This window comes from Penaeus chinensis, chromosome 35, assembly GCF_019202785.1.
Source record: "Penaeus chinensis breed Huanghai No. 1 chromosome 35, ASM1920278v2, whole genome shotgun sequence".
Lineage (NCBI taxonomy): Eukaryota > Metazoa > Arthropoda > Malacostraca > Decapoda > Penaeidae > Penaeus > Penaeus chinensis.
In genome coordinates this window covers 11,986,806-12,000,292 of record NC_061853.1, presented here as the reverse complement: position 1 = coordinate 12,000,292, position 13,487 = coordinate 11,986,806, and the positions used below count along the sequence as shown (strand labels likewise).

The 13,487-nt window shown below is 37.7% G+C and overlaps 1 protein-coding gene across 4 annotated transcripts; it reads left to right on the top strand.

Moving 5' to 3' along the window:
* The first annotated feature begins 410 nt into the window (after positions 1 to 410).
* On the top strand, positions 411 to 7,273 carry LOC125044427 (SUMO-activating enzyme subunit 1-like). Of its 4 annotated transcripts, XM_047641088.1 has the most exons (8): positions 411 to 587; positions 2,533 to 2,704; positions 3,418 to 3,674; positions 4,121 to 4,302; positions 5,134 to 5,278; positions 5,471 to 5,608; positions 5,849 to 6,045; positions 6,853 to 7,273. In XM_047641088.1, the coding sequence occupies exons 1-7, from the start codon at positions 475 to 477 to the stop codon at positions 6,006 to 6,008; spliced, it is 1,167 nt and encodes a 388-aa protein (XP_047497044.1). In that variant the 5' UTR covers positions 411 to 474; the 3' UTR covers positions 6,009 to 6,045; positions 6,853 to 7,273. The 4 variants fall into 4 exon arrangements, with proteins under 4 accessions (XP_047497044.1, XP_047497043.1, XP_047497045.1 ...); XM_047641087.1 differs by having other exon boundaries at positions 5,849 to 7,273; XM_047641090.1 differs by lacking the exon at positions 411 to 587 and adding an exon at positions 676 to 922 and having other exon boundaries at positions 5,849 to 7,273.
* Positions 7,274 to 13,487: the final 6,214 nt, after the last annotated feature.

Genomic DNA, 13,487 nt, shown 5'->3' with positions numbered 1-13,487 from the left:
GAATTTGAAAATAAGTAAACACTTCGCTAAAACATTTAAGGCTGTCCATTACATATAGAGTTCGTTCACAAATATTTTCGTATGTTGAATATCTTCATGATTCTTTTCATGCAAAATACATTTTTTCCTTTTAACACTCCTACAATCATGTACATGTTATTATCTGTAAGTAGTGTCAGTGGTTTTGACACGTGGGGGATTTTCATTACCTTTATACTTCCCGGCTAAAGAAATATAGCTTGTACTCGTATTCCTCGTCAAGTTATCTCAGCCTCTGAAAGTTAAATATATATCTCAGTATATAAGAAATACTATAATTGAAATTACGGTGTACTTTACAGAATTGTAGGAGTACATTTCTTGAGATAAACAGTATTGACAACAGAAAAAAATTAGGCTAGTATCTTACGCCGCACGCCGCGGAAGGAAGCCGAAAAGGTTTTAACTTGAGAGTGGCGCGTTAAGGGATATTTTATGAGCAATTCTTCAATGAAAATGGTTGAGAAGAATCTGGCAAATATAACTGAGGATGAGGCTGCTCTCTATGACAGACAAATCCGGCTATGGGGACTGGATGCCCAGAAGAGGTGTGTATGTGGGTGTAGAGTTTGATAAAGAAACGTTTCTTTCATTGTTTTGATTTTCGGCAGTCTGGCTCTCCGTGGGATTAGCACTCGATTTCACGCTTGTATTCTTCTCATGGAATCTGGTTAATTGTTTCCTTTTGGATCCGATGGACTAGCTTTTTAATGAGTACTCCCAAGGCGAAACCCCGTGTTACCAATCAAAAGGCCAAGCTCTCTGTCCAAAATAGAACCCCATTGGGCAATTGCTGAAGCCTTCATGTTTGCACTGAAGCAAAGGCCTGCAAACCTCAGCAAGGATGCCAGGACAAGTGGATTCCTCTCACCTACTTATATAGGTGGGAATTTTGGTTCAGAACCCCCTCATACTCCACAAACTTGGCTCCATTAATAGGGGAAGACATAAGTAATTCCAGGGAAATTCTTGTGTAAAATTGAAAGAAACTTTATCTGTATAGCTTGTTATGAACTACCACTCCCTGACCCCCGCCCTGGAACAAAAAGAATCCTTTACGTATTCATAGCAGGATAGAGTGTATGACTAATATGCAGGGCTTCATGTAAAGGAAAGTGAGCTATGTGCAACCTCTAGTGTCTAATAGAGGTGGCTGCCAGCTCTAACCCCTGCCCTGGAACACAGAAACCTCCACTTATTCATGGCAGAATGGGGTGTTTGAATGATATGCGGGGGAATCAAAGCAAGATAGAGCCTGACAAAGAATACACTAACCTGTTGTATCCCAGGTGGGAGAAAGGGACTCACAGGGGGTTCAGCCCCCTGTGATAATTTTGGGTATAGGATGTTGGGAATATGTTCACAATACTTATGTGAGCCCAATCATGATGACACTGAATCTGTCTTATGCTCTTTCTGCCATCAATTCACAGAGGATTTTTTTCCCCAGGGCAGGGGTTAGGGGGCATATCCACCCCAAGGGGTTCACAGGGGGGCCCAGTTTTTTATTATTTGATTACCTATTTCCAATATATATCATATTTACCCCACAATTGCCCTGGACACCTTCATATCCTCCTGCATTATCAAGAGCAAATTTGTGGATTATCTGGGGTTTCTGCAGCAAAATTCCTACATATATGAGTAGAGAGTGAGGAGAATCCATTGGTACTGGTATTATCATGATCTACCCCACAAAGGACTGATTCTTTATGGTCTCCAACTCCACATCACAAAATTTATTCTACAATCTAAGTTGCTGTGACTGGTTGTGCCCAAAGGGAGGATTGATGGGGCACTGCAAGTAACGCTTTTTGCTATCTTTTTCCTTTATTTGTGGTGCTACTTTTCATGTCTGCAGATTATTTCTTGTAACAACAACTTAAACTTTTTGTCCTCTACAAGAATACCAATTTGCTGAGTGCATCCATACTGTAAATATTAATCTGAAGGTCATCTGAATATTTACCTCTCCACTGTTTATATTTTGGCAAGATAGAACTAGAACTGGTTCCTTGTTAGACGATAAGTCATGAGAGAGAAATTCACAAACTCTATTCTTGCCAGCATATATGTAGTGGAAATTTGTTTGCCTTTGCTGCAGATGTCTCTTTTGTCACTGTGTGTGCCTAATTGTACTGTTATGTTATCCTTCACTTGCACAAATTGATATAAATGAAGATATAGTCTGGATGTATTGCAAGACATATAGAACCTTGTCATGGTTATGCACTGATATACAGAGGAATGGATTACAAGTAACATTTATTTTTGTAATCTTTAAAATATATATTTTGAAATCTGAAATTCCGATGGAAAAATTAAAATTTACTAGAGACTAGTTTTAAGTATATTCATTGCATTGCCTCCTAAATCAAAGAGTAGTTAAGGAGACAGCTTAAAGAAATAATGATAATAAAATAAAGTATAAAATCAAATCAAAATAAATCCAATCAAATTTATTCCCGTTCCTAAATCCTTCTGTTATCTCAGGCTGCGAGCATCACGTGTTTTGGTGGCAGGCGTGTGCGGGATGGGAGCAGAAGTCACCAAGAACCTAGTCCTGTCAGGCATCAAGTCCCTGACGCTCCTTGACCACAGAAATTTGACAGAAATTGATGTTTGTGCTAACTTCCTTGCTCCACATGATGCTGTTGGTCAAAATGTAAGTAAATTTCATATTCTGTTTGGGTTTTGTGTTGAAATATTTGTTTTTATATAGATTTGTCTATTTCATCTGTACACACACACACGCATACACAAGCACACACACACATGTACATATATACATATATATGTATTTATATATACACATATGCATGTATATGTGTGTGTGTGTGTGTGTGTGTGTGTGTGTGTGTGTGTGTGTGTGTGTGTGTGTGTGTGTGTGTGTGTGTGTGTGTGTGTGTGTGTGTGTGTGTGTGTGTGTGTGTGTGTGTGTGTGTGTGTATGTGTATTGTATATGTATATGTATGTATATATATTGTTTATGTATGTGTATATATATGTGAATATATTGGGTATGTATGTATATATTAATTGTATATATGTATGTGTATATATATGTATGTATATATATATGTGCATATGTGTGTGTATATATATATATATATATATATATATATATATATAATATATATATATATATATATATAATTACACAGACACATGCATATATATTAGACTTTTTCCCTATTGTTGTAGTAGTGTTTGATATTTCTTTTACTTTTTTCAAATTACCATTGGTAATGTCTCAAATGGTGATTAATTTAACCATTGGCAGAGACAGTGTTTGGACTGTATTTGTTGTTCCTGTAGCAATCAAGGAAATTCTGTAATTTTTTTTTTAGCATCCTGTGAAATTTTATAACATTCCAGATTGCAGAAGTGTCCAAAGAGAGAGCTCAGATTCTCAACCCAATGGTGGAAGTCTCCTCTGACTCAGATGATATTGAAAAGAAAACAGATGAATTCTTCAAGCAGTTTGATGTGGTGTGTGCTATGCGGTGCAGCAAGGAACAGCTCTTGAGAATCAGCAACATCTGCCACCAGAATAAAATCCTCTTCTTCGGGGGTGATGTGTTTGGCATGATTGGTTACATGTTTGCCGATCTTCAAGAACACCAATATGTAGAGTGAGTGTTTATTGTACGAGTGATATTGATGATATTAGATATTTCAACTTATGTGTATTTGTTGTGAGAAATATTTATGTATTTAAAGTTTTGCAAGTTTTGTGAGTATTGTATGTTGTGGACTTCCTGTTTTAGTACAAAATAGGATGTAATATGTATATTTATCCTACTGATATTGTCTGTTATTTTTTGTATTATTTCATAAGCAAACAGTAAAAGATTTTTTTTTTTTTTTGTCTTTCCTTCTTTCTTCATAATAAAAATCTCTCTGAATATATATATATATATATATATATATATATATATATATATATATATATATATATATATATAATGTATTCTTTCCTCCCATTATTTAGAATTAGCAACAACTCCCAATATGTAAAGAGCATACAAATTATTTGTGCATATATACACATTTATTTATTATTATTATTTTTTTACAGAGAAGTTAAAGAGAAGGTTGAGGTAGAACAGGATGGTAAAAAGCAAACTGTTGAAGAGACAAAAATGGTGAAACGCACAGAAAACTTCGTCCCCCTCAGCCAGGCATTGGACGTAGACTGGACAACCACCAAGTATGCAAGCCAGCTAAGAAGAACGTCCTCTACTTATTTCATCATGCACAGTGAGTGTGAGAGGATTCCATTTGTTAGAGAACATGGGAGGGACTCTGTGAGACATTTTTTACTTGTAGGTGGATTGTTTGAATTGTACAAGAAATGATCAAGGATTTCCTTCCAGATAGATTAATGTTCTTTGAGAACTGTGCAAAGACTGAAAGAAAAAGTCAGAAAAAAGTGGAAACTTGGTTTATGGTTGAATGTTGTGTGCTGTGGAGGCTTGCACATAAGCAATAAGCATTTTAGTACAAGGTCTTGTGACTTGGATGATAAATCTACTACATTGTGTTAAAAGAGGGAATATTGAAGAAAAATCGATATATTCCCTGAATTTGGATTATGAGAAAGGTTTTAAGTATTCAGATATACTGTACCCTAACAATATATAACAAGTTTGAGTACAATTGTTTGAACTATATACAAATTTGATGTCTAAGGTGGACTGGAATAATATATGGCTGATATACAAGTAGGCAGTGCTGCTTCATATTATTTTGTTCCAAACAAAGGCATTACCCTAATATTTATTTTTATTTTGGAGTTCACCCTCTTAATGACAGTTTTCTTTTGTTCGTTACACAATAATATATATTTTTTGGGGGGGGAAGTCATCCTCTTTATGAATGTTTTCTTTGGTTCATTTGTAGACCATTTTCTATTTAATTTAAGAGGTACCAGTAAAAAAGTTTATCCTCTCACAAAAGTAAATATATTACTATAGAAGAGTTACTTTTTAAGGTGCATTAGACTCAATACTATTGAAAATTTTGAAGAGATCAAATTCCAACTTTTATGAGATGTTAAATGTAGCTTACCTTTTCAAAATTCCCTTTCAGTCATTATGGAATTCATCACACTACATGGACGCAATCCCAATCCAGCACACAGAGCAGAGGATGAGGTTGAATTGTTGACAATTAAAAATGCTCTCCTTGAGAAAATGGGTATTCCTCAAGAAAAAGTTGATAACCAGTTTGCAAGGTATGTTATTGTGCTATGTTTTAGATGCATGACAATATAATAAATGTGCTAAGATTTCAGATATCTCTTCTATAATTGTTAAAAAGTTTCTTTCTTTATTTTAAAATTTATTATTTCTTTTTTCTTTTTTTGCGTATTCAACTCATTCATGACAGATTTTCTTTTTTTGCGTATTCAACTCATTCATGCCAGATCATGTCTTGGTGAACTTGGTCCAAATGCCTTGGAGGTCAAGTACCTATGTAACATTCAGTTGAGCCTGCTCTTAATTTGTGTGCTCCCAATAATTCTTCATTTGTTTGGATGCTTGTGGAGAACAGTCCATGAAAAGTAAGCATAAGGTCTCTTTTGTTTAGCCTTTTTAAAAAAAATGTGTATGCTGTTCCCAGAAGTGTAGAGAGTGGGATAAATGTGTTTCCCTTACTTCACATTTTTCACTCAAGTGGCTTACTGTGTATGGTGTTTGGTATGGCACAGCGAAACCCTGTTGAGATTAGGCTTAAGACACCTTTTTGAGAATTTACAAGGTGTATATATAACCATTATTTATGGCTTAACTTTCTCTTCCAGTATGGTGTATGGACAGTTGAGTCCAGTGTGTGCCATTGTGGGTGGAGTGCTGGCCCAGGAGATCATCAAGGCTGTGTCACAAAAGGATCCTCCCCACAACAATTTCTTCTTCTTCAACACCCAGGATGGCGCTGGTGTTGTGGAATGCATTGGACATTAACTGTCAGACTGTAACCTTATTAACAAAATAAAAATGAGTAAGATACAAAATAAGGGATTTCTTTGTATATATGCCTAAGGCAAGAGAACATTAATATATTTTGTTACTATGCTTTCTTTGTACCTTATCTATTCAACATCTGCCAAATTATCAATGTCAGTGCTACAAGTGCAGTACTATTACTGGGTGCTGGTAAGCTAGCCACTGGCTAACAAGAATAGTATAAGTTAAATGCATACAAGATATGGGCCAACTTTCATTACTTCCATTGCATTTTCATGTATACATTAGCCTAATGACACTGAGAGTGGCATGTTCATACATGCCATGCCCAGTATGAATTTAGTTTCATTGTTTTTACACATGGATGGCTCCACAGGGACATAGTCACCAAGGAGGCAGTTACTAGTACTACCTATCTCATCTGTTTCCCCTTTTCCTTGATGTCCATTGATATTAATAGCATTAGTAGAAAAAAAAAAAAAACTTTTCCAAAAAAACTCAAGGAAAGGTGAAATCAGGTGAGGTCACAAGGTCTACTGACTAACTCCTTGGTGGCAGAACACTTGTGGTGCCATCTAACTAAAAATATTGATTTTCTTCAATTTTATTTATCCTATCTAAGTGACCAGTGTTACTTCATGGCAGGACCACTTTTATGTCGTTTGTGGAATTTTATTGAGATGGCTCATCTATAATTTAGTATAGTTAAGTTTTTAAAACTAAAGGAAGACTTAAAGGTTCTTGAATACTAATCAGAAAAGCTCTCTTCCTGTCTCAACTTCTTCCAAGTTTACAACTCCGTTTCCATCAACTGATGATTATTTTTAACCGTTTGTTTCAGGCTACCAGTTCCAGTGTGTTTGATGAAACCAAAGTACATAAGCTATGGAAGAAACAATTTTGTATATTCATTGCAGTGGCTGAGTTAAATAATCCAAGAGAGTAAAGGCATGTCTAGTTGAACAGGTATTACTGAGTGTATGTCAGAAGATGACAAACTGAATGGTAAATAATTGATTTCCAGGTGTAATCGGTTGTTAAGCCAGTTTTACCGTGTCTGATGTTGCTTTTCTGGCATGCCTGCTGATCAGGCCTGCTTGTTTGGACATGCCTAAACTTGTCAAAAATGTTCTGAGTGCTAGTGTAAATCAGTTATATTATTGTAATTTGTATGGTTTGGATTTTTTATCAACCAAGAATAATGTAAATGATCTGCCATTTATTTTCATGTGATTAAATTTCTTAGTAATAATAAAATTTCATATTTACTCTTTTTTTTCACCTAAGGGAAAGTTTGCCAAGTTATTTTCTTTCCAACTTTAACATAAAAAAGCTGTGCACTTTACACAAATAAATAGTTATCTGACAAGTCTTAATTATAATTACAGCCAAAGATCCGTTATATATGTTTATAACTTATTGATTATTTAATCAGATACATTATGTAAACTAATTAAAAGCATGAAATACAGTGTGGTTAAGTTTCTCAGAAATATATTTGTTTTGTGTAAATTGTGTGAAAATTATCAAGAATCTTGAAGGGCCAATGCCAAAAAATGCCAATTTTGTGATTAAATTATTTATAATTTGATGAAAATTTTCTGTTGCATCAACATCTAGCCTCCGGGCTAGTACAGTGGTAACGTGTCGGCCTCTCATCCGAGGGGTCGGCGGTTCGCGCCCCGCCCAGGCACGAGAAGTTGCAATTGTCGCCTGGAGGTTACTGCTGTGACTGGGCACCACGGCGGGTAAGGACTAAGACGAGTCAGCACCAGCTGACACACGTTAGCGAGTCGGCATTAGTCGACACAGGCCGGGCTCCCCTCATTGGCATAGCCCGGGCGAAGCTCAGCTTCGCATATCGGACTTATCCTTATCAACATCTAAGGTCATTAGCAGCACATACAAAATATAATGATAGGGAGGGGCTTGCGGGGAAAACCCCAAGGAAAGGAACTTATATTATTGTTTTTTTTGTTGTTGTTGCTGTTCATAAAGTGATGTTTGTGGATTCTCGGAATAGTTATGGTCAAAACAAACAAATATGCCAGACATTAAAGATCATATAGTGTTATGACAAAGTATGTAGCAATAAGGCTAAAAATAAGTTAACGATTAGGATAATGTGGAAAGAAGGGGATAAAGAAGAGAAGGAAAAGGAAAGGGGGAGAAGAAAAAAATATGCAAAATTTGTTGAGGCGAGGGCTTAGGTCCAAGGTAGGGATGATCACTTACATTGGGCCTTAGTCTCCGTCTCCTCAACAACGATGGGCAATGGATTGGGGGATTTTGAGATTAACCTATCAAACTGGAAAATTTTCTCTCTATCAGTGCTTTAAAAGTCAATATTGCCAGTGGGTTTGGGATGCCACACAAGCATTGATACAATAGCCAAAATTACCAAGGGTCATTTATGTGTTACATTAGCCATCTCTGTAAAGACAAACTAAACTCACAATGGGCATGGAATGTATGTACATACCATCCCTAGCAGCACTGGAGTTTAAAAGGCTTACATTAATACAACAGTCTGATTAATCACAGAAAAAAAGTGTCTTTAGTATATCATTAATTACTAAATTTTAATAAATGGAGCAAGTTTCAAATTTCTGCCATAAAATAAACCTGTTAGATCCTGATGCTTTGAGTCCCACACCTGAATTAAAATTCTGAGGTAAATTCTCCCGGTTGTGTGGCTTATAGGCCTGACCACAACACTGGTGCAATATCAAAACATCTTGCCTCCCCTTTGAAATGTTTCTATCTCTTTTTCTGCTTAAGCATTATTTGCTTTGCCATTTTCCAAGGTCTTTATGTGTCACATGATAACTGTATTAAGATCCATATTGTCTCTCAAGGTAGACTACAACTCTGCAATAACAATAATAATAAGGAACTGTGTTATTTCTGCAATTCTATATGTTTTTGTATTAATCAATTTTCTCTAACACCCTGCACGGTTTGCCATGGCAGGCAGGAATAGGATCCTGAGCATGAAAATGTTGTCCTCCCTGGAGTCAGCATTCTTCCAGTCATGCTTGTAGGTGGTACATTCCACCCTCATTTACTAGTGAAAATAATGCAAGAGTTCCTATATGCCCACTGATTCTAATCTCCCTCCATGAGCTTTGTGTACTCATCACGAGTCATTCCTGTCACCTGATCCCTTGGCCAATTTTTTTCATGACAGGATGGTCATGTACCCCATGTAAAATGGGTTTTCCAATTCTAAAGTAACAATTTCCTAATCACAAAATCAAAGTTATAGCATATTTACTGAGGATAGTTCAAGGCTCTTCCACAGACAATGGTTAATGGTTTTAAAGCAAATTAATGTGCTAGACATCAAAGGTCATATAGCACTATGGAAAGGTATAGTAGTGAAGAGAGGTGAGGGTAGAAAGGGTGAGTAAAGGTAATTAAAAAGTGTGGGATTCTGCAAGGATGTCCATAGGGTAAGCTAGGGATTAGCAAAAAGAGAAAGAGGGTTTTAAGGGCAATAAGTTGAAAGAGCAGTTTCAGAAGAAATATCAGTAGGGAGAGAATCCAGAGAGGGACAGGGGTTGTGACAAAAGGGAGTCACATATGTATCCAGAAGGAAGCAGAAGGAAGAACAGGGAAGGAAGGGGGGAATGGGATGTGTTGGGAGCAGGTGGGGGAAAGGGTGTAGGGAGAACATGAGTAGAAGGATGGATGTCGGCAGTTACTTTAAATGCAGAGGGAATGGGAGCAGGGAGATTGGAGGCTGAATGAGGTATAGGAATGTTATCTTGAGTTATGATTAGATAGTTTTGAATGTCCTCAAGTTTCTGAAGTGGAGTTGTTTGGGAAGTTCTGAGAAACAAAGGAGGGGAAGAGGAGACAGACATTTGCAATGAGTCGAGTGAGGAGGGGATTGGAGTCTCCATTTAGAGCAGTGGTAGAAATTAGTGTCTGGATTTAGAATGGCAAAAGAATTTGACTGGGAGGGAGGAGGAGTAGAAGTGAAATAAGAAAGATATTGGAGGGAATGTAGAAACATCTTTGGAGAAAGAGGGAGGGGCAGAGCAAAGGATAGCACTGGAGTAGGGAGTAATAGAAAAACCTTGTTTGCATGCTTCCTGTCTAGCTTCATATAAAGTAAGGCCAAGTTTGAATCTGAGAATTCTACCTCTGACTCAAATCTTTAGCTAGGGCAACCCTATTATGGGAGCCACCACGGCTGACACATGTGCATGATTGTGCAGAGCTGATTGACTTATTATAATCAGTTTGGGCACATAGAGAGAATCTGGCTGTGGGGTATCCATGTTTGGTATGGTGGCCTAGATGCCAACAATTCTAACACTGATAGGGGAGGTCGATAGGGTCGGACAGGGGAATTTATTTATTTATTGAATTTTTTTTGTCATGTCAACATCTATGGTCATTAGTATTGTATTCAAAATATAATGATAGTGTGAGGCTTGGGGCAACAGCCCCCAGGTAAGGAAATGCTATATGACATCTGGTAATGAAAAGGGTAGAGTGGGGGAGCTGATGGGGTACAGTATAAGGTAATGATTATTGGAAGGGGAAGGAATTGAGGAAGAAGGAAGCAGTATGATAAAGTACTGAGGTGAAAACAGCAAAAATGAGTTTAACCCATTGTCGCAGGGGGAAAATGAATAAAAAATGGTGAAAATGCTGTGCTCATTTTTTTTATTTTTGTGAAATGTCTCTGTACATAGATGGCTCTGCTAGTGTCTTAGCCACAAAGGAGTAAATTAGTAGATCTTGACACCTTACCTGATTCCACCTTTCCTTGAATTGGCAGGAAAAACATATTTTTTACTAGTGCTATAGATATTTATGGTGTTATTTTTATTATAAACATTATAATTACTATAATATTATAAACATTTGTAACAGCAAAATAAGATAACGTAAAATATATTCGTAAATCAATGAAAAGGGGGAATGGCGAGACAGGTAGTACTCATAACTGGCTCTCTGGTGACTTAGTACAAGTGTAGCCATCTATGTGTAAAAACAAACAAGTAAACTCACAGTGGGCATGGCATGAACGTACAATCCATGCCCGTCAGCAATGGGTTAACAATTAGGATAATTGGACAGAATAGTCCGATATGCGAAGCTGAGCTTCGCCCGGGCTATGCCAATGAGGGGAGCCCGGCCTGTGTCGACTAATGCCGACTCGCTAACGTGTGTCAGCTGGTGCTGACTCGTCTTAGTCCTTACCCGCCGTGGTGCCCAGTCACAGCAGTAACCTCCAGGCGACAATTGCAACTTCTCGCGCCTGGGCGGGGCGCGAACCGCCGACCCCTCGGATGAGAGGCCGACACGTTACCACTGTACTAGCCCGGAGGCTGGACAGAATAAGGACGAAGAAAAGGAAAAGGAGAGAATAAAAGACCATGCAAAATTATTTGAGGCAAAGGCTGAGGACCAAGGTAGGAGTGATCCCCAACATTAGGCCTCAGTCCCCATCTCCTAAGCCCCCCACGACAAGAGAGAGCAAGGGCTTGGGGGGGGGAGGGGCATCATGGGGGAAGTCATGTTTAAGGAAAGTAATCCTGGCAATACTGGTGGAGGACTTACAGCAGCCTATAGGGGTAATGGTGTAGAATTGTAGTGATGTACTTAACAGTCAACGAGGAAGGCAAGTAAGCCTTTTCCAGAGTCTGACCAATCCTTGTCAGACTCTGGCAGTCAGGGCAGTCTGCCAGGGAGATGAAGACAATCCTGGTAAAAGTATTGAGGGAGGGATGAGGCTCGGCAGGAATGAGTTTGCCAGTGAAGTTAGTCAGAGTAGATAATACTGTAGAGGGGATCACAAAAAATTTAGGTGAGGTGTTGAGTTAAGTAGTACCATGGAGAGGTGGACAATAAGGTTAACGAGTAATAATAAGGGAGGAAGGATTAATAGATGAAGACTGTGGTGGTAAGGGATGTTGGGAGAGGAGGAATGTTTTCTGGAGGTTGAGTAACGACCTGGGTGGGTGACGTGCTAAGGAGACAGTAGGCACTGTGAGGGGGGTAGTAGTGTTCAGAGTTTTGGTCAAAGAAAAGTCTGGAGTTAGAGAACTGGGGGAATTAAAACCAGTGGGGCATACTCCTAATAAAGGTACACAATCTTCATTACTGGCCATGGTAAAACTGGATTTATTTTAGTTACTGAAAATTTTCTACCACATCATTATCTAAGGTTATTTGTGGTGGATTCAAAATATAGTGATAGTGTGAGGCTTGGGGGCAAAGCCCCCAGGTAAAGAAGTGTTATATGACATCAAAGGTCATATAGTGCTGTAGTAAAGCAGAGTAATGAAAAGGGGTTAGGAATGACTTAATGACTAGGGTAAAGTTACAGGTTGAACAGTACTAGAGGGTAGATGGTAGTGAAAAGGGTAGAGATGGGGAGCTGATAGAGCATAGCATAAGGTAAAAGTTGTTTAGAAGGGGAATGAGTTAAGGGAGTAGGGAGCATTATGATAAACTATTATGGCAAAGAGGGCAAAAAAGAGTTTAATGATTAGGATAAGTGGACAGAACAAGGGGATGGAAAAAAGGAAAAGGAAAGGAGAAGAAAAGACCAAGGAAAATTAGTTGAAGCATAGGCTGAGGGCCAAGGTAGGGGTGATTATCAACATTGTGCCTCAGTACCCCCTCTCCTAAGCCCTCCAAAACAACGAGGAGCAAGGGATGGGGGGGGGGGGGGGCATCTCCTAGGCTCCCCCAACAACAGGCATGAGATTGAGAGGGTTCCCTAGACTATGCATGGCAAACATACATTTATTTCAAACACATCCCCAAAGAAAATATGAAGTTGTGGCATTCATTGGCTTCCTGGCACTTGGCATCTTTGGCTATATCAAAACAATGTTTTCTCATGCATTTAATGGAGCTTGCACCACTAATAAAAGAAGTTTTTTTCTGCAATTCATTTCTAATTCATTTAATAATTAAACAAAAAATAAAATATAGAAAATGCTATACTAATTTTTTCCGTTTTTTTTCAACAAAAAAAATCAAGGAAATATTCAAAATCTGTTTCAGCAGACTTTTCCAAACAATGTCAATATTATCATATCAAAATAATATATATATAATATCAAAATAATATCATTAATGATAGCCAATATATAAAGTCTGAACATTCTTTTATGATTTTGTGAGATTGCCCATTTAAATGCAAATTTGCAATGAATGACACTACTACTAAAAAATAAGCTAAGTAGAAAAATCCACCAGTGGTCCCCATTATGCAAATATTTATTTATTAAAAAAATTCTGCCGCATCAACATCTAAGGCCATTAGTAGTGTATACAAAATATAGCGATAGGGTGGGGCTTAGGGGCAAAGCCCCCAGGTAAAAAAGATTTTTGGTTCTGTAAAGTGATGTTTGTGGATTTCGAGAATGTTCAATGGTCAAATCAAACAAATGCACTAAACATCAAAGGTTACACAGCATTTTGGTAAAGTATTTTGGCAAAAGG